The sequence below is a fragment of the Drosophila sechellia genome, chromosome X, assembly GCF_004382195.2.
Source record: "Drosophila sechellia strain sech25 chromosome X, ASM438219v1, whole genome shotgun sequence".
NCBI classification, from domain to species: Eukaryota; Metazoa; Arthropoda; class Insecta; order Diptera; family Drosophilidae; genus Drosophila; species Drosophila sechellia.
The window spans coordinates 2,222,343-2,242,612 of NC_045954.1; the positions used below are offsets into that span (position 1 = coordinate 2,222,343).

A 20,270-nucleotide genomic window follows, 5' to 3' on the forward strand; every position below is an offset into this window, starting at 1 on the left:
TTTACCCAGCCCAATCGGGGATTTCGATGATGGTGTTGACCCTCTGCGGCCACTGAACTGGCTTACAGCTGCGACCCTTAAAAAACGAACTCCTCCCCCCCACAAACAAAAGTCGAGGGACCAGGGATCTGATTTGGCCAAAAGCTAACCGATGCGGTGGGAAAGTGAAGGGGGTAATTGACCTGATTTGTGGACATTTTAATGCTTTTTATTGTGTCGGGTAATAAATATATCGCCCATGGAAAAAATGAAAGCTATTTGTGGAGTGAAACGAATGAAAACATGCTTATGAGCTATGAATGCCTGGATGGATGGATAAAATATGAGGGAATTCAAATTTTTGGGGGTAAATCTTACTTGTTGTAACATCTTGAACAAGCGAGCTGCAATCACTTCATTAAAAGTTTATGGGATTTGAATTATGATAATTGAAACCACGAGGTGTTACCAACGACCAATCAAAAAAGAAAAAAAAAAACCTTGCCACCCCTTAATCTTGCAAGCCCTAAAGTTTGTTGGTTTTTTAGGTGTTTGACAACTCGTGAGATAATTTTTATTTACAGCAAAGCGTTAAGAAACATATGTACAGCATAGAGACGCTACGGGGAGGCGTCGTCGGCATCGCCCGTCCTGGAATCTGTTTCTTCAAAGTGACCCATGTCCGCCTTGTACAGGATGCGATTAATATGAAACTGGACTGTGTTCTTCGTGCGCGCGGAGTATTTGCCCAATTTGCTGCCGAGATAGCGGAGGAAGTAGTCCTCGTCGCCTGAAGAATTGTCTAAAGCAGCCGAAGATGCGGCTCTACCTGGAGACTTGGCACGAGCAGTGGTGGAAGTGGGGGCCACACAGACGCTGGATTCGCTTGTAGTCAGTTCCATGTTTGCGGAGTTTTTCCACTGATACTCCTCGTCAGGTATCTCCGATTTCCCAATAAAAACGCCCTCGAACTGACTATCTGTAGCGTTGTTCTTGTTATCCACGTCCCCGGTCTGTTCACCATTCACCATCACCATGGTTTCCATGGCACTAAGCTGGGAGTCGTCGTCCTGCAAAAGAATGGCTATTTAGTTGGGTCTATGTGATGCTTGAGCTGTAGAAGCTCTGAATTTGAATAGATTGTGTATGCACCTCGGTAATGAAAGTCTTCTTTCGTGTCAATGGATATTGGCACTTAGATGACAGGACTTTCTTCGTCGGATTGACTGCGTCTTTGTTGGCCTGCTGCTGGGCAAGTGCCGCACGGATTTCTCCCTTCTCGTCCAGAACAGTTTTGTAGGCATCCTCGTGCTTGCGTTTCAGGTGCCGCATCAGATTCTCGGAGTGGCGACCTGCCATGTCGAAGTGGCACCTTTTGCAGGTACTCTTCCGCGTCCTATCGCTGTAGATGAAGTGCTTGGTCACTGGGTTCGGGTACTTTTTAGACATTGTTCCGGAGTGCGGGAACCTGCGGTTCAGCTATTGGGTTCTGGGGTGCACCGTACTCAAGTTACGGCTGGTTACTAACTCACATTCTCGCGCTCGAGCCACAGCCAAAGCAAAAACCGTTCTCTGAACCAGAGAGCGTGAGAGCGGTTCGGAGAGGAGCGGTTCAGAGAGCTGCGGTTTCAGGGGCAAGCACACTGATACGCCGAACCGGTTGCAAACGGTTTTGTTCGCATGCTTATAATTATAGCGGTTCGTTTATGCGCCACAAAGTTATCACGTTCTCTCGCACAGTTCTATGATCAGTGGTAAGCGTGGGTACATACATATGTCTTAAATAATATTTTTCAGCACTCATCGCCACTCTGGGGTTAATAGTGGCGTGTGTTGAAAAAAAGGCAAAGGCAAACAGAAACCAAAAAACACATGCAAAAAGTCATTTTCAACTGCATGGTGCGAGAGAGAGAGGGGCCGAGCGCGCCAGAAAGAGAGGGGACGAGTGCGTGCTGCAGCAGCGCTGCTAAATGTTCCGCAGCTGCCGGAGATGCAATATTTTACCCTTGTTACTTGCGCTTTGAGTGGCGGTCTGGTGGTTACTACTGCTGTTTTAGCTACAGTCAAGCGTGCCTCAAGAGTGATTACCATTTGATCTGGCTCCGTTCTGAATTCAAAGCCATACAGTAAAAAGTCGAAGATACGTTGGAGGCTTTCAAATTTGGTTATTGATGCACATATTGAAATATTAGGAGTTTGTATCGTATGATTAAGGGGCGCTAAGTTATCAGGTCTAAATTTCAACGCTTACGATGCATTTTAGGACTTTTCCACCGGCGATGGCTGGCATAGTTAACAGATTGCTGGTTATCCTGAAATTCGAATTCGAATTGCCAGGACTGTGTCTGAAATGACATTACTTATCCCTTCCGGCCAAATAGCCGCATGCATGACAAAGGGAAAAGCACACATCTATTCTTAACAAATATCAGCTTTATGGGGTTAACTTACGGCTGTACTTTATGTGCGTGTTTTGTGTGCCAAAGTTTTATTTGCCTCTGCATTCAACGCTTCGGAATGGAGGGAGGACCATGTATGTATGTACATGCGGGCTCTGGGATTGCCTCAATATTCCCTTTTCCATTTTGGTTCACACACTGGCGAGTGGAGTGGAGGACAGCAGTTTCTCTACTTGCCACTCGGGGCAACTACAGTTAATTTTTTAGTGAAAAACTTCATCTGTTTGCTGCATGTGCAGTTGCAGGTGCAGCATTTCGCATTTCCTGCTAGGTGTTTGCCCAAAAAAAGTTGGTAAACATGAATTAACTATCTAGTCGGCATATTATGCCTGTGAGATTTATGTATTTGTTTGCGGTCTCGAATTCATTGCAAAATTCGTCAGCTTCAGCAGCAGATATCACATTTTTTCTAATATTCAAAATTCGTACGACTTGGCAGCACTTAAAATGGTCACACTGCGCTTCCTGACTCCTCGCAGGATCGTCGACTATTGTCGTCGTCTGCTGAGCACGGACTTGGTCACGGCCCTTCGTCCGTTCTACCAGGCCATTCGAACGGATGGCCTGACTCACAATCCGGCGGAGAAGCGGGTCAACGAGGAGTCACTACGTCTGCTCTGCTCCCATCTGGAATCCCTGACTGGGCCGTCGGCAAGTGGTCTTCCTCCCGATGGCCACTTGGAGTTCTATATTCCCTCGGGCGCGGAGGAGGCCGGCGGTCAGGGGGTTAGTCGACTGGTGAGGGTGCAGGTAGACCGGAGTTTACTGGATCCCAGGGCGGTGATTAGCCAGATTCTGAGGTCCTGTAAGCTGCTGCCGAAGGAAAAGGAGCGGGAACAAATGAAGCGGGTAAACGAAATGATCAACTCATAAACACATGAATATTCGTTAGGTTCGGTACTCATTCTTTTCACAACGTAGTTTTGCACCCCCTACAAGGGGCTTCCCAAACTTATTGCAAACATAAAGATTCATATTGTCCGTGCAACCCCTTTTCCACTCAGGGCCAGGAGATGGAAAAGGAGCTCGGAAAAGTGCTGAGGAAGGGACCGGTGCGGGAAAAGGTGAGACCGCCCCAAGCGCCAGTGCAAACGAACACGAGTGCCTTAAGGGAACTCTTTAAGGATGCTAAAAGGGAGCACTCCCTGGAAATATGGATGCGGCAGGCCCTGGCACGTTCCCAGGCCTCCGAAGTCGCTACTCTGCGCGGCAAAATCGAGGGCATTGAAGAGGCTTTGGTCCAGTTGCTGGGCATTCGGGGAACCCGCTACGATTGTGGCTGCAACATGGAACGCTACCACAACTGCCTCAGCAGCCTCAAGGGCTTGTCCGAGGATCCGAAGGTCGCCGGCCAGCTGGGAGCTCTTCGCAATCGGTTTGTGGTCTTCGCACCGTACACTGGTATTAGCTTGGAGGGCGATGTAATGCTCTTTTCGGGCGACTCCCCCGCGGGATGGCTGGCCTTCCTCTCCGAGATGCGCTTGCACGAGGAGCAACTGAAGCTGGTGCCCCTGTACGAGAAAGCCCTGTCTGCCGTGCTCCTCGGCATCCGGATTGAGAGGCGCAGGGTTCCGGAGCCGGGCTGTGAGGCGCGTGCCTATGCGGGCAGCTTGAGGCGCGTGATCCGGGCGGTCAGTGAGCACCTGAGGCTGGAGGAGAGTGTCCAGGAGCTGCCGGCATCGCTGCAGGACCATCAGTTGGCCATTGTGCCGGACAGCGATATACCGAAGGTCAGCCAGACCGGTCTGTTCTTGGCCCCCGCCTCCTGCTCCGGACCCGATCTCGTGGAGTTCATATGCCGGAACTTGGACGTGGCCAGCGGGCGGTTTACTCGCTATCGCAGGGACATCCAGGTGGAGCGGCAATTATGGCGACAGTGCCAGGAGGAACTTGGCCTGCAGCGACTCAGCAAGGACGACTCCGTAACGCCGGACAAGATGGTCGTGGCCATACGGCATCTGCTCCAGAGTGGCGTCAAGTCCTGCCGCGGCCTCAGTCTGCACATCACGAATTATTGGTCAGTGCCCACCGATGGCATCGTCTGCATTCCCTGGGACTTTATGTCCCGCGAGAAGTAGGGAATCCTGCTGGGTTGTGTCACTTAAATTGCATAAATTGGTAGATAAATTGATAGGTTTGGGCTCACGCTTAAATGTTCCACTCGGCATTCCGGCTGCTTTTTATTCCTGGCTCGTTGGGGGTTTGGATTTGGCTACCTTGTTGATCGATTGCCATTGTTCATTTATTATTTCGATTGATCCCGATCATTTGATTGCTCCTCCTCAGTGGCCAGCGTCTTTGTGCTATTTTACTGAGTCAGCCGGAATCATTGTTTATTCAGGTAATTTTTATTGTGTTCCTGCGTTGAAGTTCCTTCTTGGTTCATTATATTCCTTAGGCTTTTCGGGCGAACTAAATGCATAAGTAGAAGGACATTCTGGTAAAAGAGCACACAGGCAGGACCGAACCAAAGTTCGCAACTCTTGTCCGGATGACTGGGATTTTCCTGTACTTTTCGTTCGGCGTTGCCTTGCCCTCTGGGGTTGAACGTGTCCCTGTACGACTTCTGTTGACACTACCCACTTCCAGACATCGCATCCCTGCAGATAGAGAAAATGTATGGGAAAGCGGACTTGCAGGACACCTTTTTGAAATGAAAGCGTATCAAGTAAGTAAGAGCTTCGTAAGAGCTACTAGAACTTCATTTGCCTAACTTGTCGTGGAAAGTAAGAGCAGTTTCTTCGGTTGGTTAGCAGGAGTTTTTCCCAGTGCATGACGACCCTTTGAGCTATGTTTTCCTGTGCAACCCCGTCGAGGGGCGAATGGAGTGGAATGGTCTTGTTGGGCGGTCGAAGCCCAGGGACCCCGCACCCTTCGTTTTCGCCACGTTGTGCGAAATTTCTGTAAGATTTAGCTAATGTTCCATGGCTTCGCTCCATCAATGTCGAGCGATGGGATGGGGATGGTTGGTTTCCAAGCCTAAGCTCGGCGAAGTTTGTCTGGTGTCGTTTATCCTTCTTGGGCAACCCACATCCCACCCACTTCAGGGCCACTCGATTTCCAGACGTTGTCATCCAGCTCCGACCCATCTCGTGTCCGTCGCGTGTCCGTGTCCACTGCGTGGAGAATCCTTTTCCTTTTCAATTTGCTATTACGCATGAGTAATAACTTTCTAATATCAAGGATCTTTCGCATTTCTGAAATATTAGGAATATGTAAACACATACTTATTCCGCTTCCGCTTGAGGAACTATTCAAGTTTCCTTGAATTCCAAGTAGTCCATGGGTTAGACGAATCCAACTGTCAAAGTCAGTTATATTCCTGTTCCCATATTCAGAGCACAACTCCCAGCACTTGCACACAAATATAATTTTCACAACGTTAAGCATAAACAAGCATCTAAATTCTACGGCTCCACATTCGATACAATTCGATTGCCCTCGTTTTTCAGTTTTCTTCGAGATCCGTTTCCATGGCTAAAATCAATCTGTGGTTGGGTAAACTCCGTGACTGCGTTCTGACCGGGCTGCGAGTGAGTGCTGATCAGATTTCTTCGGTGGCAAGGAGATGCCCATTGAAACCACCGTCCCTCCAACGGAGCATCAAGAAACCCATAACCCTTCCTTCGACCAAGAACCCCATCAAAGAAGCCAATGAAACCTCCAATTCCGATGGAAATATTTGTGACTTTCAGCAGGGCGATTCAATAGAAGCTAGCAAGACACCGAGGCCTCAAAATGGATTCGTCAGCCGAGCCCTCTACTACCGAGGATACTACATACGGCGCTAAAGGATTCGTGGCCAACATGAAATTCAGTCTAAATGGACAATTTTACACACGGGACATGGGACCCGTACTCGTACTCTCGGATTAACAATCAATTGGCTTTGAAGCACCGGCTATGTACAAATCAGCTCAGTAATTTCTTGATCACAAACTTTTCCAAATTATCTGCCGTGGAATATGCATGTGCCACATGTGTCACTCTCTTTACGTCTAAAATTGGAAATCAATAAACATTTGCACTAAATTTGAGCCAAATGATGCAGGATACATTTACTGCGAACTCATCCGAATTACAAGATTTTTCATTTTCCCCGAGCCAGAGAGGCGAGCCCTTCTTGTCCCCATAGAGATTTGCAGCTGAAGTGGCGCTGGAGGGATACACTCGCACTCCCATGTGTGCCTGATTTGCACCATCATTAAAATCATCATCGTCAGCGTTTGTAATCTAATTTGGAGTCATCTCATCACCATTTGACCCCATATATTCGGTGCTCAGCTTGCGAGTGTCCTCTGCAAAAGTTTTACGCCCGGCATTCAATTTAAATGGGGTGGGTGGCCTGGCCCATTGGCCATTGGCCATTCGAAGGGTGGTGGTGTGCTTGTTGAATGACCCAAACCCAAACCCAAACCCAAACCCAAATCCGAAACCCTAACTCAAAGCCATGACAATCTCTTCGAGTGTCGCCATGAATAGATTTCGCCCACAATAGAGGGGTCTAATGAAAGGGGTGTGCATGGAGGAGGAGTGGCATGGATTCGACTTGGAAGGATCTCAAAATTGGAGCGGGAAATTGCATAATTTGGTGGTCCTTCTACATTTGGAAACCTACTACGCTACACATGCTCGCGCTCACTTCAAATTTCTTTTATTGTACAGAATTTAGTTAGTGTTTAGTTAAATTAGTAAATATACTTAGTATACTCTAGGGCACACTGCTGCTTGCGCTTCATATCTTAGGGATTACGAATGATGGAGTGGTGTAAATTGGTTTGCAGTGGATGGGTGTGGCGAAGTGGTGTGTGGGTGTGGATCCTCCACTATCCTTTGCAGTACTGCAAGAGCTCCCTGTAGGTGCAGCCACCCGACTTGCAGCACAAGTCGGTAACACTCTGCAAGTCGCGCTTCCTGCGCTTCCCGAAACTGTTGGCTGTGGGGGATTCGTTGAGATTAGATGTCGTCGGAATGGCAAGAATGCTAGATCGAACTCAAGGATCACACTTACGAAAAACATCGCCGAGGGCCACCGTTCCGCTTACGCATATCTTCTGTATCACATCGCTGAGGCCGGTGGAGCACATCATGCGTCTCTGCTCGTACTCCGTGGGCGCGAGCGGACTGGCCGCCACCTGGGGCACCCAACTGCCGATCAGCGCCGGCACGGCGAACAAGGTGGCCAGGACTAGCAGGACTTTGGACGTTGGCACTTTGAGAACCATCTGCAATGGGCACAGATTGTTAGATTGCTTTGAATCGCTGAGGCAGTGTGCCCATGGATATGATTGACTTTCGCGCACTGATTCGCTTGCCCCTTCCCCCTGTGCTCCCCGTGCTCCCCGTTCTCCCCCCGCCTGGCCCCAAAAAACCTGTGTGGCTGCAGTACGCCCATGGGTCGGCAAAGGACACGGTTCTTCGGAGCCGGCCAGATAACTCCCCACTCTCTTCCGCCTCGCACACGCGCCTGTTCCCTGGTCCCTGGTCTCTGGTCTCTGGTTTCTGGCTGGCTCCCTTATCAGCAACAACGCTCAAATATTATAGTATTTTCCATTCGATTCTGTTATTGTTTGTGTCTGGGCTGGCCAGGAAATATATTTACATAAACTTCAGTGTTTAAAAATAACCCACCGATTTGCCGCCTTGCTGGGCTCCCCACTTATCATTTGGAACATGAGTTCTTTTTATACACAATCAGAAAGTCGTAGTGACTCGAATGGAAGGGGCGGCGGATTGGGTGTTCGTGGGGCATATTCCCCATGTGGCTTGTGTTGTTTTTGCTTTTGATATTGCTTGCTTTATGACTCTCCTTTGGAAACTCGGTTTCCAACCACACGCTATATATAGTAATGTGGTTCAATGTTTTTCCACTTCTGTCGCTTTCGTTTTCACAGCGATATAGACGAGTGTACATGGGTGTATATTTAGATGTCGCACACCACTTGGCTGATTTCGGCTGGTCGCTTGGTTTGTTTGTTTGTTTGTTTGTTTGTTTGGTTTCATTTCCTTGGGAAGACCCGATCCCGGCTCGAGTTTTGTTTCCATCGTGATAAGAATCGAGAAGAGGTTAAGGCTGTCTTTGTGTCAATCTCTAGTGATTGGATGGTTCAAGGGGCTTGAGGTCTTACACTTCTTACATCCTTGAAGGGCTTCGATTTTTGAATCTTGTGCGACTTTGATTTAACAAAAGATTATGGGCTATTCCATGTTTTTTTCTTTTCTTTAAAATCTATGGTTATGCCTATGAAATTCAAAAACAAGCGTGATAAGACATTTCTGGTAGCCATACCCGTGTTATTCTGTCCTAACTCTGAACTTGCTTTCTAGAAAATCCGGTTCTATATAATATGATTTATCAATCCATCACTAGATATGCCCTACTATGACATAACCCAATGAAAAATTAAAATTATGAACTTACGTTTGCATTCCGTTTAATCCTTGTTTTTGAAGTATTAATTAGTTTCCTCAGTAGTAGTCCTCGATGACGAATGACAGCGATACTTATGATGTTTATGTGTTGCTTGATTTCGTGAACTATATTATGTGGTGCTAATATACTTTAGTTTCGTGGTTTTGTGTCTCTTTTCTCCGGCGCTTCCTCTTCTTTTCTGTCTTTAGAGTTTCTATCGGATTATCACTTGCTTAAGGAACTTTCTTTTTTGCTAATTTGCAGATTTTCTTTTGCGATCACACAGTTTCAAAATCACAATCAATTGACGAAAAAACAAAACAAAGCGACTAATAATAAGGGGTAACTATAGTTTTTTCGTGGGAGTCGTTTGGGTTTTTAATGTTTAGTATAGGTGTTTACGTGCAAAAAAAAAAGGGCGAATTGATAAATATCCGTGGGTTTTGCGATTGACGTTCGATCAATGTCCTTTTAAAATCGATTGGCGTTCGGAGTGTGGAAAATAGAGCAAGTGGTTAACTTCTGCTGCGGCTGTTGCGTTTTCGACTGCTGTTGCGGCTGCTGCGTTTTCTGCTGCTGCTGCGCCCGCCAGTTGTTGTTTCATCGCGTGAAGTATTGTGGCAGGAACAGAAGAGTGCGGGTATACGTCTCGGGCCGCAGGAGAAGGAGTGAGTGAGTGAGAGGGCAGTCGACTGAGAGTGCGAATTGTAGCGGTATTCCGCTGTCGTTGCGACTGGCTTGGAATTGGAAACGCTTTTGGAAGCTAGACGCTTGGTTGCTGGAACGTAAAGCTGCCGTTTTCTTCGGAGTGTCTCGTGTTCCTATCTGCCGCGATCTCCCTTCCACTGCCACAACCTCAGTCTCAGTCTCAGTCTCTGTCTCTTTCTCGCTCACTCTTCGCTCATGTTGCGCTGGGCTGGCTCTCTGCGCGTCCTTATCTCTATCTCTTTCTCCGGGAGAGAGTAGAATCCGAATCCGAATCGAACAGCTGTTTAAAACACTCTCCAATTGTTTGGCGTTGTTTGCGGTTGTTTATTTTTAGACCACCAGTGGGGTCTATAATTAGATGCTGTCTTATCGCCACTTTTTTGCACTTTCTTTCACTTCTACCCCTTTTACTGCACTCCGGACGAACTCTTCTCGCTCGCTCTTCGCTCGTCGGATCATACACTTTTAATTGCACTCTCGACGAAATTTACTCGCTCGTTGTTTGCCAGGAAGACCGTTCTTCGCACTGCCTTTCTTCCGCTTTCCACGCTTTTAATTGCACTGTTAGCGAATTCTTCGCTCGCTCGGCAGAACGTTCTTCGTTGTTTCACAGCCAAATTGGAAAAGAACCGTTGCCGCGACGCCAGCGCAAAACGAAGCCTCACTTTACGCGCGTGCGAATGAGAGAGCAGGATGCAGCGAATGCGCAGCACGTGGACTGCAGGTGGAAGTGCGAGCGAGACGGCGGCCCCTGGAAGCAAAGTCCAGTGTCTTGCGAAAAGGAAAACGAAAACGAAAAAAAAAAAAATAAAAAAAAACACAGTAAGAGCAAACAAATTAAACAATTTGCCGGCCATGACACATTCAATCAACTTTGGGTCACCGTGGGTCCGAGTGTTTGCGGGTTTATTAGTGTGTGATTGTGTGAGTGTTCGAGTGCTTGAGTGTTTGAGAGCATTAATACAGGGCAACGTCAGTACGCCGAACTTTTGTGGGTCAAGATGTTCGTTGGGGTTGCTCAGTGAACGCCACCGCTCCAGATCGGTTCTCCAGAGTGATAGCCTAATTCTTACTGCTTTTCTTCCCAGTACTCTAAATATTAACTCCATCAGCCCAATCTTCACCTCTAGTATATGTATGTAAGTACCTAACTGGAGGAGCTTTAGTCAAAGTTAAAATTGTAATATCAGCTAGAATTGCGTTTTGGGTTGTTGACGTCCTGCTGCGTTTGCAAATTTTGGGATTATGCGATTATCGCATAATATACACACATAGTCATCGGGCAGCGGTGAGTCAGATGTCGGGATGTCAGGGATTTGGGGCCCCAAAATATCGACTGTGGAGCACTTTGGTTCGGGTTAGGAATGTCGGACTGTATAAGCATACAATGGAATAATCATATTAATAAGATCGCCTTTGAACAAAGTACACACAAACACCGCCTGTGTGGGTGTGCATGCGTGTGTGTGTGTGTGTGTGTGTGCGACAAATGCACACAGCAACAGCAGGCACAACAACAATAAATAGAGTGAATCCATCAGTGGAAAAGCAGCATCCAGTCCACGCTCCATATATGCACTTGTTGATTTTCATTTTCCCTATTAACGCTGCCGCTTCGTCAAAGCGACAAAGTTCACTCGCTTAGATGACTCCAAACTACATACATATGTACATACATGCATCTGTGTATGTATGTATGTATTTACGTACATAGATAGTAAAGATAGTATTTTATTCACGTTGTTTCCGCAACCCTTGCCCCAATTTTCACGAATATGTGTAATAGCCACTTGTTAACGCTCATTTGGCCAAAACGAAAAACTGGAATTTATGGATATCCTATTGGTTATGGCACATACTAATCAATTGATATCCCATGGAGAGGCAAGCAATTGGGGTCTGAAACCCTGGAAGTACCCTATATACGACCAGATATACCCTGTATACGGGGTCTTGGGCTTGGCTTGGCTTGCAGATAATGATTCGGCGATAAGCTTGTTGATGTTTTTGTTGCTGGAACTGCGAGTGCGACTGCGACTGCGACTTCTACTGCACGAAGATGAAGAACGGAAGCCGATGGGGCAGCCCAAAAGGGGGCGGTACGGGTCAGTGGGCGGAAGAGGGGTGGTAGGAAGGAGGGGGGCGGTACGTTGGGAACGCCTGCATATATCAGTGAAAAATCCGTAAACAACGCCAACGTGAATTCGTCGTGATCTAGTTTCAATTCAAAATAAAAGATCCCTATTTTTAGCATTACTCTTGGCACTCCGTCGGGAAAAACAACAGAGCGGTGGAGAAAGAGAGAGAGACAGTTGAGTAAGGAGAGAAAGAGACGGCTAAAAGTGATTGGGGGTAGGGGTGCCAGGCCCAGTGCGCTAAGTCATCGCGAAAGATAAGCCAAGACTTCTACATACTGAGAGAAATAACAGTGAAGTACCTATCCAAGTTTGAGTAAATGATATATGTACATGATATATGTTATATGTACATATGTACATGCATGTTTGTTAACAATCCTTTGATTCCTTGGGAATCCATGAGTGTAGATACTTTTAAGAAACTTCGCAGTTTCTCCGCGTGTAGGTTTGCCATCTGTTGTTTTGGGAAGAGGGATGCGTTGGATTGGATTGGATTGGAGGATCGGCGAGATCGGGATCGAGAGATCGGAGATCTCAGTGCCTTGGGCAATACGCAATACGCGTTGCGGGGCAGAGTCCAAGGTGGGCAAACCCACACGGGCGGCATGCCACGTCAGGGTCAACGATTCGGCGGGGGATTGCGAGGGATGCCTAAATATACCCCGTTTTAGGCTGGAAACCCTGCTGGTGAATCATGACTACTGAGGGGGTAGTGGAGCTATCTAAACAAGTCTGCGAATTTGGGGGCTAACTCTGTTTATTTGGCCAAGACATTCGATACGTATGTTGGATAAACCGATCGTAGTTGTGATCGCTGTGGGGAAACATGAGCGGCCCCTTGGTTTTTTTCCTTTAGCCAGCGCTGCAGATAAGCCGCAAGTGGGGGGCGCCTCAGGTCCAACTCCCACTACAACCGCGCAGTGCGAACCCCCTCCCCCACAGTCACTTCCCACGCTGCAGCGAATATTGTTTACTTGTGCTAAAATTGGATCTCCATTGATTGACATATGCGATCGGGCGCCAACGCCAAGACATCGCGAATCTATAGCTCGCAGCGCGCATCTCGCAGCTCGCATCTCCCAGTTTGCAACTCTCAGCACGAAGCTGTAGCTCAGACGCAGATTATTGACCCAGAAGCGTGGAGGAGGTTTGTTGTTGATACCAAAAGCCTAGACGTCGGCGACAACAGTCTGCAATCGTACCCGCAGTATAGGGGCAAAGAGAAACAAGAGCAATAACAAATCAAATGCCCATTCTAGCGAATTGAACTTTGCAATTAAGCCGCAAGTTCCATCGAACTGGCTCTAATGCGAAATTCCTGGATGGGGTTCCCAATAAAATGTCCACCGCTTGCGATGAGGATTTCACAACCCAGCTCAAGTGATCCAGTAACCTTGTTCATAATAATTTACTAAGATTTGTTATTTACTGCGTTTAGTAGCAACATTGATTTCGAGCTAATTAGCCTTTTAAAGAATTACATAGTCATAATAAGTTAGTTCTTATTATTTGTCTATGGCGGGAATTTGTAAATGAATAATTAAATGGTATTCGCAAGGGCTGATTTACGAATATCCCCTGCGTTACTTTGGTAACACACCTTTGCATATTTGATGACCATTTCAAATCGCACTTAAATATTCAAGAATCTGTTATTGTTGTTCCTCTTTTTTTGCCCGGGTGCTGTGCCAAAAAAAAACAGCTCACGAAATTATCGCCCGATGTCAATAAACTGTCGCCAACGACCCCAAAAAAGCAACAACATCACGCTGCGGTGATGCCTGATGCTGTGGGTGGTGTGTGGTGGGTGGTGGGTGATGGGTGACGAAGTGGCAGAGTGGCTAAGTGGGTGCTTGGGGGCTTGGGTGTTTGGGCTGAAGAGCGAAGAGCAACAATCGATGGTGGCAGCCACCAGCGGGCATAGACACACATTTGCTGGCTATACTTCTTGTTGGCCTCCACATTGGTGGGCGGTGGGCGGCAGCAAGTTCGGTTGGTTTTGCCAGCTGCCAATGAACTGCAATCGGCTGAACGGCTGGGCGGCCGGGCGGCCTCAAGGTCATCGCTTGGCAGACAGAACTCTGTGGTTCAGGGAGTGCTGAACTGGAATTGAACCCACCGAAACAGCGAGAAAGCCAAGGGGCCTTGAACTCGGTTAACACCGAAAGTGGACAATCAACTAGGGTCTTAAAGTGAATTCCTTAATTCGGCACATAAAACCAATTTCTAAATTTATAAACGGAGCACTTAAAGGTGTCAAATAAATAACACCATGAGTTAGTAGGGCATTTATCCGAGTTCGCGGACAAGTAGCAAGCAACATCAAAAAAACCGCATGGAGAGTGTTAACTTTACTAGAGTAACTACAGATAAGTAAAGGCTGGGGTCCTTCGAGGAATTCGCAAGTCTAGTGGATTGGATTCACTAGAAGCACTATAAGCTAAACACTGTTTGTTTACTCGCCACTTCAAGGTTGGCTCGATTTCAGTTCATCCGTCAATGAAATAGGAACCACTGACCCACAAATCCCATCTCTAATCTGTTTTCCCGGACTCTCCGGCTTCGTAACCGTCTTCGTATTCGTAATCTGCGGGGGTCGGCCATCTGGAGTCGGAAATCGGGAGTTAAGGCGCTGTCTACCATCCGTCTGGCTGACTGGCTGGCTGGCTGACTGGCTGGCCGGCTGGTGACCTTGAAAACGACCAGAAAGTGCCGTGAACACGGGGACTTTGCACCCATCGAAAATTGAGTGTCCCGATGAACTTTCACCCGAGCTTTTCCATTTCCCTTGAAACAGAAGCCAGCGGGCGAATCACTTGAACGGCGCGTGGTCCCGACTTGTAAACAGAATCGAGTTTACTATATGCCAGACTTACTACACCGTCCATTTATATATATAAATATATATATTCATTATGCTTGCACGCAAGTGTGCGATTAGGAGTGCGATTTCAAAATAAATCATTAACCGCATTTCAATCATTTTCATCAATTAATCATTGACCAAAAAGCGAAGCGTGAAATATATTGTATATATGAACATAATTGAAAACAATCTGCGAGTATAAACTGACATCAATTTCGGCGACAGTACGGTACGATTCATAGTAACTGAGCAAAAACAATGCTCGGATTGCTTTGCTATCTGCTCCCATGATCTTGTCATTTCGAAACGCACTGTTTGCCATGCATATTTTATATAATTATGCGAATTCAGATTGTAAACAATTTTACAAATAGTCGCAATAACAATTAAAGCTGATTTGCTTGCGATTAGAGCTGAACGGCCAGATCTATATAGCTCCTCAGCGAATCTAGTCGTTTTACGGGGAAAGAAGGAGCACAAGGGTATCGGATCGGAGTGACCCGGTTCCAATCATTCAATCTTGCAATCTGTTCGATTTCCCACGTGGCCGCTATTTTACAATTAATATGGGTAATCCGCTGCAATCTAAATTTGTTGTTGTTCGCATCTCTTGACACCTCTATCAGGGATCATCTCAAAAGTCATTGGGATCCTAACTTATCTGCCAAGCCATCAACAGCAATTCAAAAACCTATCTTAATGTAATAAGGATATGTACATACATATATATGTACATATACATATGTGTATATAGTAATAGCAATAAAAACACCAGTAAAGTCTGCAGATTCTGGATTTACTTCAAAGATTTGAAATTGACTGCAGTTCGTGTGGAAATCGTTTTAAAATAATAATTCTGGTTTCATTTATTTGTATCATTTCAAGCGACCAAAAGTGGCCTTTAATTGAAATTTCGCGCCAATGCACGCCATCTATTGGTGATTTGCTGAAACACGATGCTTTTGTCAGGGCTGCCACTTGGATCGAACCCATCGATGTTTCTTCCATCACTACCGCCTGCACCTGTATATATATGTAGTTGATTAATATCCACGCTAGAAACTAATTTACCTGTTGCCGCCCGTACAATCGAGATTTTTACTACCCCGAGAAGTTAAAAGCTCTAGGCAAATTAACAATTAGCCACGACACAAACCCCGTATCGCAGAGCATCTGATACCCTTTATCGTTATCGATTGGTACAGCCGAATCACGCCTCCTGATAACGATTAAACAAAAAGTCGAAATGTAGTAAAATTCGAGGAAAGTAAATAAATTGTTATAGCCAAGGTGAAATAACGAGCGGCCAGCTAGTGGTGATACTGATACTATTGCGAACGTTGGGCAGCCACCGACGGTGCCGGCTGGTCAGGGTGTTATCGGGTAATTGGCAGCTCCTGTGGAAAAACCTCAAGTTCAGCTGCTTCTGCACACACTGACCTTCATTATACATACATACCGTATATACGAGCTGTTTGTGCGTGTGTGCGTGCGCCTGCAAGTGTGTGGGTGCACTGAAAAAAGGTTGGAAAGGATACAAGCCAGAAGTCAGTGAAAACCGGGAATATTGCATCCCGGAGACGGCGGAAGAGCCAAAAAAGCCCATTAAAAGTCAAGGACGACATGCTGCCCTCCGCCCACAGAAGTGGATGTGGGTGGCTCACCCATTAAAACTCCACAAAAACGCAAGCGCAGGAGTTTTTCCTTCAAGAAGTCAAGGCTCCTTCTTTTTCGGGGTCATGGTCACAGCGTATAGTATATAGGATAAAGCAACACCATGTCCAGCGAGTCCTCCACCGAAGGCGACAGCGATCTATACGATCCATTGGCTGAGGAGCTGCACAACGTCCAGTTGGTCAAACATGTGACCCGCGAGAATATTGATGCCCTAAATGCCAAGTTTGCCAACCTGCAGGAGCCACCAGCCATGTACTTAATAGGTGAGTCGTCGAAAGCCGAGCTGAACACTTCCTGGGTTCTTGGAAATCCCACGCCCACCTCCAAGCTATTTATAAAATACCCGACATATGTATGTATGTATTTCACGACTTTGGTTCTTGCCCACAGAATACCAGGAGTTGACCTCCAAGCTCCACGAACTGGAGGCCAAGGAGCAGGAGCTAATGGAGCGACTGAACTCGCAGGACCAGCAGGAGGACTCCTCCTTGGTCGAGCGGTTTAAGGAGCAGCCCCACTATCAAAATCAAACCCAAATCCTGCAGCAACAGCGGCAATTGGCGCGAGTGCACCACGGCAACGATCTAACCGATAGCTTGGGCTCCCAGCCGGGCAGCCAATGTGGAACTTTGACCCGTCAGCCCAAGATACTTTTGCGAGCCCACCTGCCCAATCAACAGCGCACTTCAGTGGAGGTAATTTCGGGAGTACGACTATGTGATGCCCTCATGAAGGCCCTAAAACTCCGGCAACTTACGCCGGATATGTGCGAAGTAAGCACAACTCATTCCGGAAGACATATCATACCCTGGCACACGGACATCGGCACTCTGCATGTGGAGGAGATCTTTGTCAGGCTGCTGGATAAGTTTCCCATAAGGACACACATCAAGCACCAGATCATACGGAAGACCTTCTTCTCGTTGGTATTCTGTGAGGGCTGTCGAAGGCTTTTATTCACCGGGTTCTACTGCAGCCAGTGTAATTTCCGATTCCATCAGAGGTGTGCCAATAGAGTGCCCATGCTGTGCCAGCCCTTTCCCATGGATAGCTACTATCAGCTACTGCTGGCCGAGAATCCGGATAATGGCGTTGGTTTTCCCGGCAGAGGCACTGCTGTCCGCTTCAATATGAGCAGCCGGAGTCGCAGCCGGCGTTGCAGCAGCAGTGGCAGCAGCAGCAGCTCGAAGCCACCATCTTCATCCTCCGGCAATCATCGACAGGGTCGTCCGCCGAGGATCAGCCAGGACGATCGATCCAATTCCGCACCAAATGTGTGCATCAACAACATTCGATCGGTCACAAGCGAAGTGCAGCGCAGTTTGATAATGCAGGCCAGACCTCCTTTGCCGGTGAGTCTAAATATGTGCTGTTCATATTCTTATGTGGCTTAACATATGCATGTATTTCTTACAGCATCCGTGCACAGATCACTCCAACTCCACGCAAGCGTCGCCCACGAGCACTTTGAAACACAATCGTCCCAGGGCCAGGTCCGCCGATGAGAGCAATAAAAATCTGCTTTTAAGGGACGCCAAAAGCTCAGAGGAAAACTGGGTAAGCTAGATTGCGTGTGCGGTTACGTATTCAACATAATCAACATAATCTATTCCTGCAGAATATTCTTGCGGAGGAGATTTTAATTGGGCCGCGCATCGGATCGGGCTCCTTTGGAACCGTTTATCGCGCCCATTGGCACGGTCCCGTGGCCGTAAAGACACTCAACGTGAAGACACCGAGTCCCGCCCAGTTGCAGGCATTTAAGAACGAGGTGGCCATGCTAAAGAAGACGCGCCACTGCAATATCCTCCTCTTCATGGGGTGTGTATCCAAACCATCTTTAGCGATTGTGACCCAGTGGTGCGAGGGCAGCAGTCTCTACAAGCACGTCCATGTCAGCGAAACCAAGTTTAAGTTGAACACGCTCATCGATATCGGACGTCAGGTGGCCCAGGGCATGGATTACCTGCATGCCAAGAACATCATTCATAGGTGGGTTTCTGTGTGGTAATCAGTTGCAATCGGTTAATAATTCTATTTTGTTTTCTCTTTTAGAGACCTCAAGTCAAACAACATCTTCTTGCACGAGGATCTCTCCGTGAAGATAGGCGACTTCGGATTGGCCACTGCGAAAACTCGATGGTCGGGTGAAAAGCAAGCCAATCAACCCACGGGCAGTATTTTATGGATGGCTCCGGAGGTGATTCGCATGCAGGAGCTGAACCCCTACTCCTTCCAGTCGGACGTTTATGCCTTTGGTATCGTGATGTACGAACTGTTGGCGGAGTGCTTGCCCTACGGTCATATTAGCAACAAGGATCAGATCCTGTTTATGGTGGGGCGAGGACTTCTGCGCCCGGACATGAGTCAAGTGCGCTCGGATGCGCCGCAGGCATTGAAGCGCTTGGCCGAGGACTGCATTAAGTATACCCCCAAGGACCGACCGCTCTTTAGGCCGCTGCTCAATATGCTGGAGAACATGCTGCGCACTTTGCCCAAAATTCATCGCAGTGCCAGTGAACCGAACTTGACGCAATCGCAGCTGCAGAACGATGAGTTTCTGTATCTGCCCAGCCCGAAAACGCCGGTGAACTTCAACAACTTTCAGTTCTTCGGCAGCGCTGGGAATATCTAGACAGCGACCTGTACCTGTACTTACATATATCCTGCGTGATCAACGTGATCCTACATCTATATACTTTTCGTTCTTGTCCCTCTGTACATAAGCGATTCGCGAAGGGGACGGCTTTGGTTGCCCACCAAAGTGAAAGAGAGAGAGACAGAGAGATGGGTTGCCTGCCGACCCGGGAGCGAAACTTGCTTCTTTCCTTGGAACTGACAAAGTGCATTTCTGTTACCACACACAAAACGACTACAAACTGTAAACTAAACTGCAACGCCCATGTGTACATAACTGCATCATAACTTATATACGTTAGGCAAGACTACTGAAACTAAACTAAACTAAACTAAACTAGCTGATCGCAATTACATTATACACATTATACTTATACTACAAGAGAAGGTGTTGTTTCTGGAGTTGAGAGAAGGTGTGGAGCACGACGAAGAACATTTAATTCAGGTATTATTTGTTATTCATTCTCATTTACTACTTCTTGGTTTTTATTTACACAAGGTCTTTGAAACGTTTATGTATGGAACCACCCTATCTGCCTAAGCAGCATGGAATATTCAATTAGAAACACCACTGATTCAGTTGGATAAACTTTATTCATTTAGCAACAGAATGGCGTGATCCGGAGGATCCTAAACATATCTGCTGGCGATGGCCAGAACCTTGGTGTAATCGGCTCCTTTGGCCAGCGTCTTCTCCTTGAGGATGGTTCGCAGGATCGTGGGAATGGGCACATGGATGCGAGTGCCCAGCGGACTGCCATTGTCGTCGATGAGCACCAGGTTGTTGCTATCGAATTTGGGCTGTTTGGGCTTCTGCTTCTGCTTGAGTCCCACGAGAATGCCCTTCTTCATCTGCCCCTTGATGGCCACCAGCACCTTATCCCCGATCAAGCCGACTCCGCGTTTGTTGTAGACATGGATGCACCTCGGTGGTCGTCCCTCGGCCATCGCCTTCTTTCCCAAATCGCTGTTGTCCACCACCCGTAACCGGGCCAATTTCCGGATTTCGCAGCACGCCGGCGTTGTGTGAATCAACTGCTGTGTTTGCTGGCCGCCCAAGGTTACCGCCAGCGGTTGGGCCACTTGTCTAACTGTCTTCAGGATGCGCAGCGCCATTATTCGCAGGTATTTTTGTAGCTCCTAATTTATTTAATTCATTAAACTCAAGGGAAACGCACAACAAAAATAAATTATACAATTCCTTCCAATCGTTCGACAGCGTTGCCACATCGCTGCGATAATCATATGGTGTGCTACAGCATAGTTATCGATGTTACGACCTAACAGAGCAAGCAGTTGTTAAAAGCGGACTATTTAAACAGTACTGTTAAAAGGCAAGTGTTTTTTTTTAATTCGAATTATTCCTCTTTTAGTTTATAATGGAAAATTGGCTT

The 20,270-nt window shown here is 47.2% G+C and overlaps 6 protein-coding genes across 6 annotated transcripts; 3 read left to right on the top strand and 3 right to left on the bottom strand.

Moving 5' to 3' along the window:
- Positions 1-519: 519 nt before the first annotated feature.
- LOC6616139 lies at positions 520-1,604 on the bottom strand. Its single transcript, XM_002040468.2, has 2 exons — positions 1,132-1,604; positions 520-1,049 (listed from the first exon to the last, which is right to left on the bottom strand). The coding sequence occupies exons 1-2, from the start codon at positions 1,426-1,428 to the stop codon at positions 600-602; spliced, it is 747 nt and encodes a 248-aa protein (XP_002040504.1). The 5' UTR covers positions 1,429-1,604; the 3' UTR covers positions 520-599.
- Positions 1,605-2,789: 1,185 nt separating this feature from the next.
- LOC6616140 (T-cell activation inhibitor, mitochondrial) lies at positions 2,790-4,605 on the top strand. The gene is made up of 2 exons (XM_002040469.2): positions 2,790-3,287; positions 3,443-4,605. Exons 1-2 carry the CDS (start codon positions 2,886-2,888, stop codon positions 4,514-4,516), a joined length of 1,476 nt encoding a protein of 491 aa, XP_002040505.1. The 5' UTR covers positions 2,790-2,885; the 3' UTR covers positions 4,517-4,605.
- Positions 4,606-5,063: 458 nt separating this feature from the next.
- Positions 5,064-6,516, top strand: LOC6616141. The gene is made up of 2 exons (XM_002040470.2): positions 5,064-5,106; positions 5,891-6,516. The coding sequence occupies exons 1-2, from the start codon at positions 5,092-5,094 to the stop codon at positions 6,227-6,229; spliced, it is 354 nt and encodes a 117-aa protein (XP_002040506.2). The 5' UTR covers positions 5,064-5,091; the 3' UTR covers positions 6,230-6,516.
- Positions 6,517-7,075: 559 nt separating this feature from the next.
- Positions 7,076-10,183, bottom strand: LOC6616142 (probable insulin-like peptide 6). The gene is made up of 3 exons (XM_002040471.2): positions 8,860-10,183; positions 7,450-7,663; positions 7,076-7,374 (listed from the first exon to the last, which is right to left on the bottom strand). Exons 2-3 carry the CDS (start codon positions 7,661-7,663, stop codon positions 7,265-7,267), a joined length of 324 nt encoding a protein of 107 aa, XP_002040507.2. The 5' UTR covers positions 8,860-10,183; the 3' UTR covers positions 7,076-7,264.
- Positions 10,184-15,497: 5,314 nt separating this feature from the next.
- LOC6616144 (raf homolog serine/threonine-protein kinase Raf) lies at positions 15,498-19,258 on the top strand. Its single transcript, XM_002040473.2, has 5 exons — positions 15,498-16,502; positions 16,630-17,591; positions 17,656-17,796; positions 17,858-18,231; positions 18,295-19,258. Exons 1-5 carry the CDS (start codon positions 16,340-16,342, stop codon positions 18,872-18,874), a joined length of 2,220 nt encoding a protein of 739 aa, XP_002040509.1. The 5' UTR covers positions 15,498-16,339; the 3' UTR covers positions 18,875-19,258.
- A 193-nt stretch (positions 19,259-19,451) lies between these two features.
- LOC6616145 (39S ribosomal protein L14, mitochondrial) lies at positions 19,452-20,147 on the bottom strand. Its single transcript, XM_002040474.2, has 2 exons — positions 20,073-20,147; positions 19,452-20,016 (listed from the first exon to the last, which is right to left on the bottom strand). Exon 2 carries the CDS (start codon positions 19,990-19,992, stop codon positions 19,507-19,509), a length of 486 nt encoding a protein of 161 aa, XP_002040510.1. The 5' UTR covers positions 19,993-20,016; positions 20,073-20,147; the 3' UTR covers positions 19,452-19,506.
- Positions 20,148-20,270: the final 123 nt, after the last annotated feature.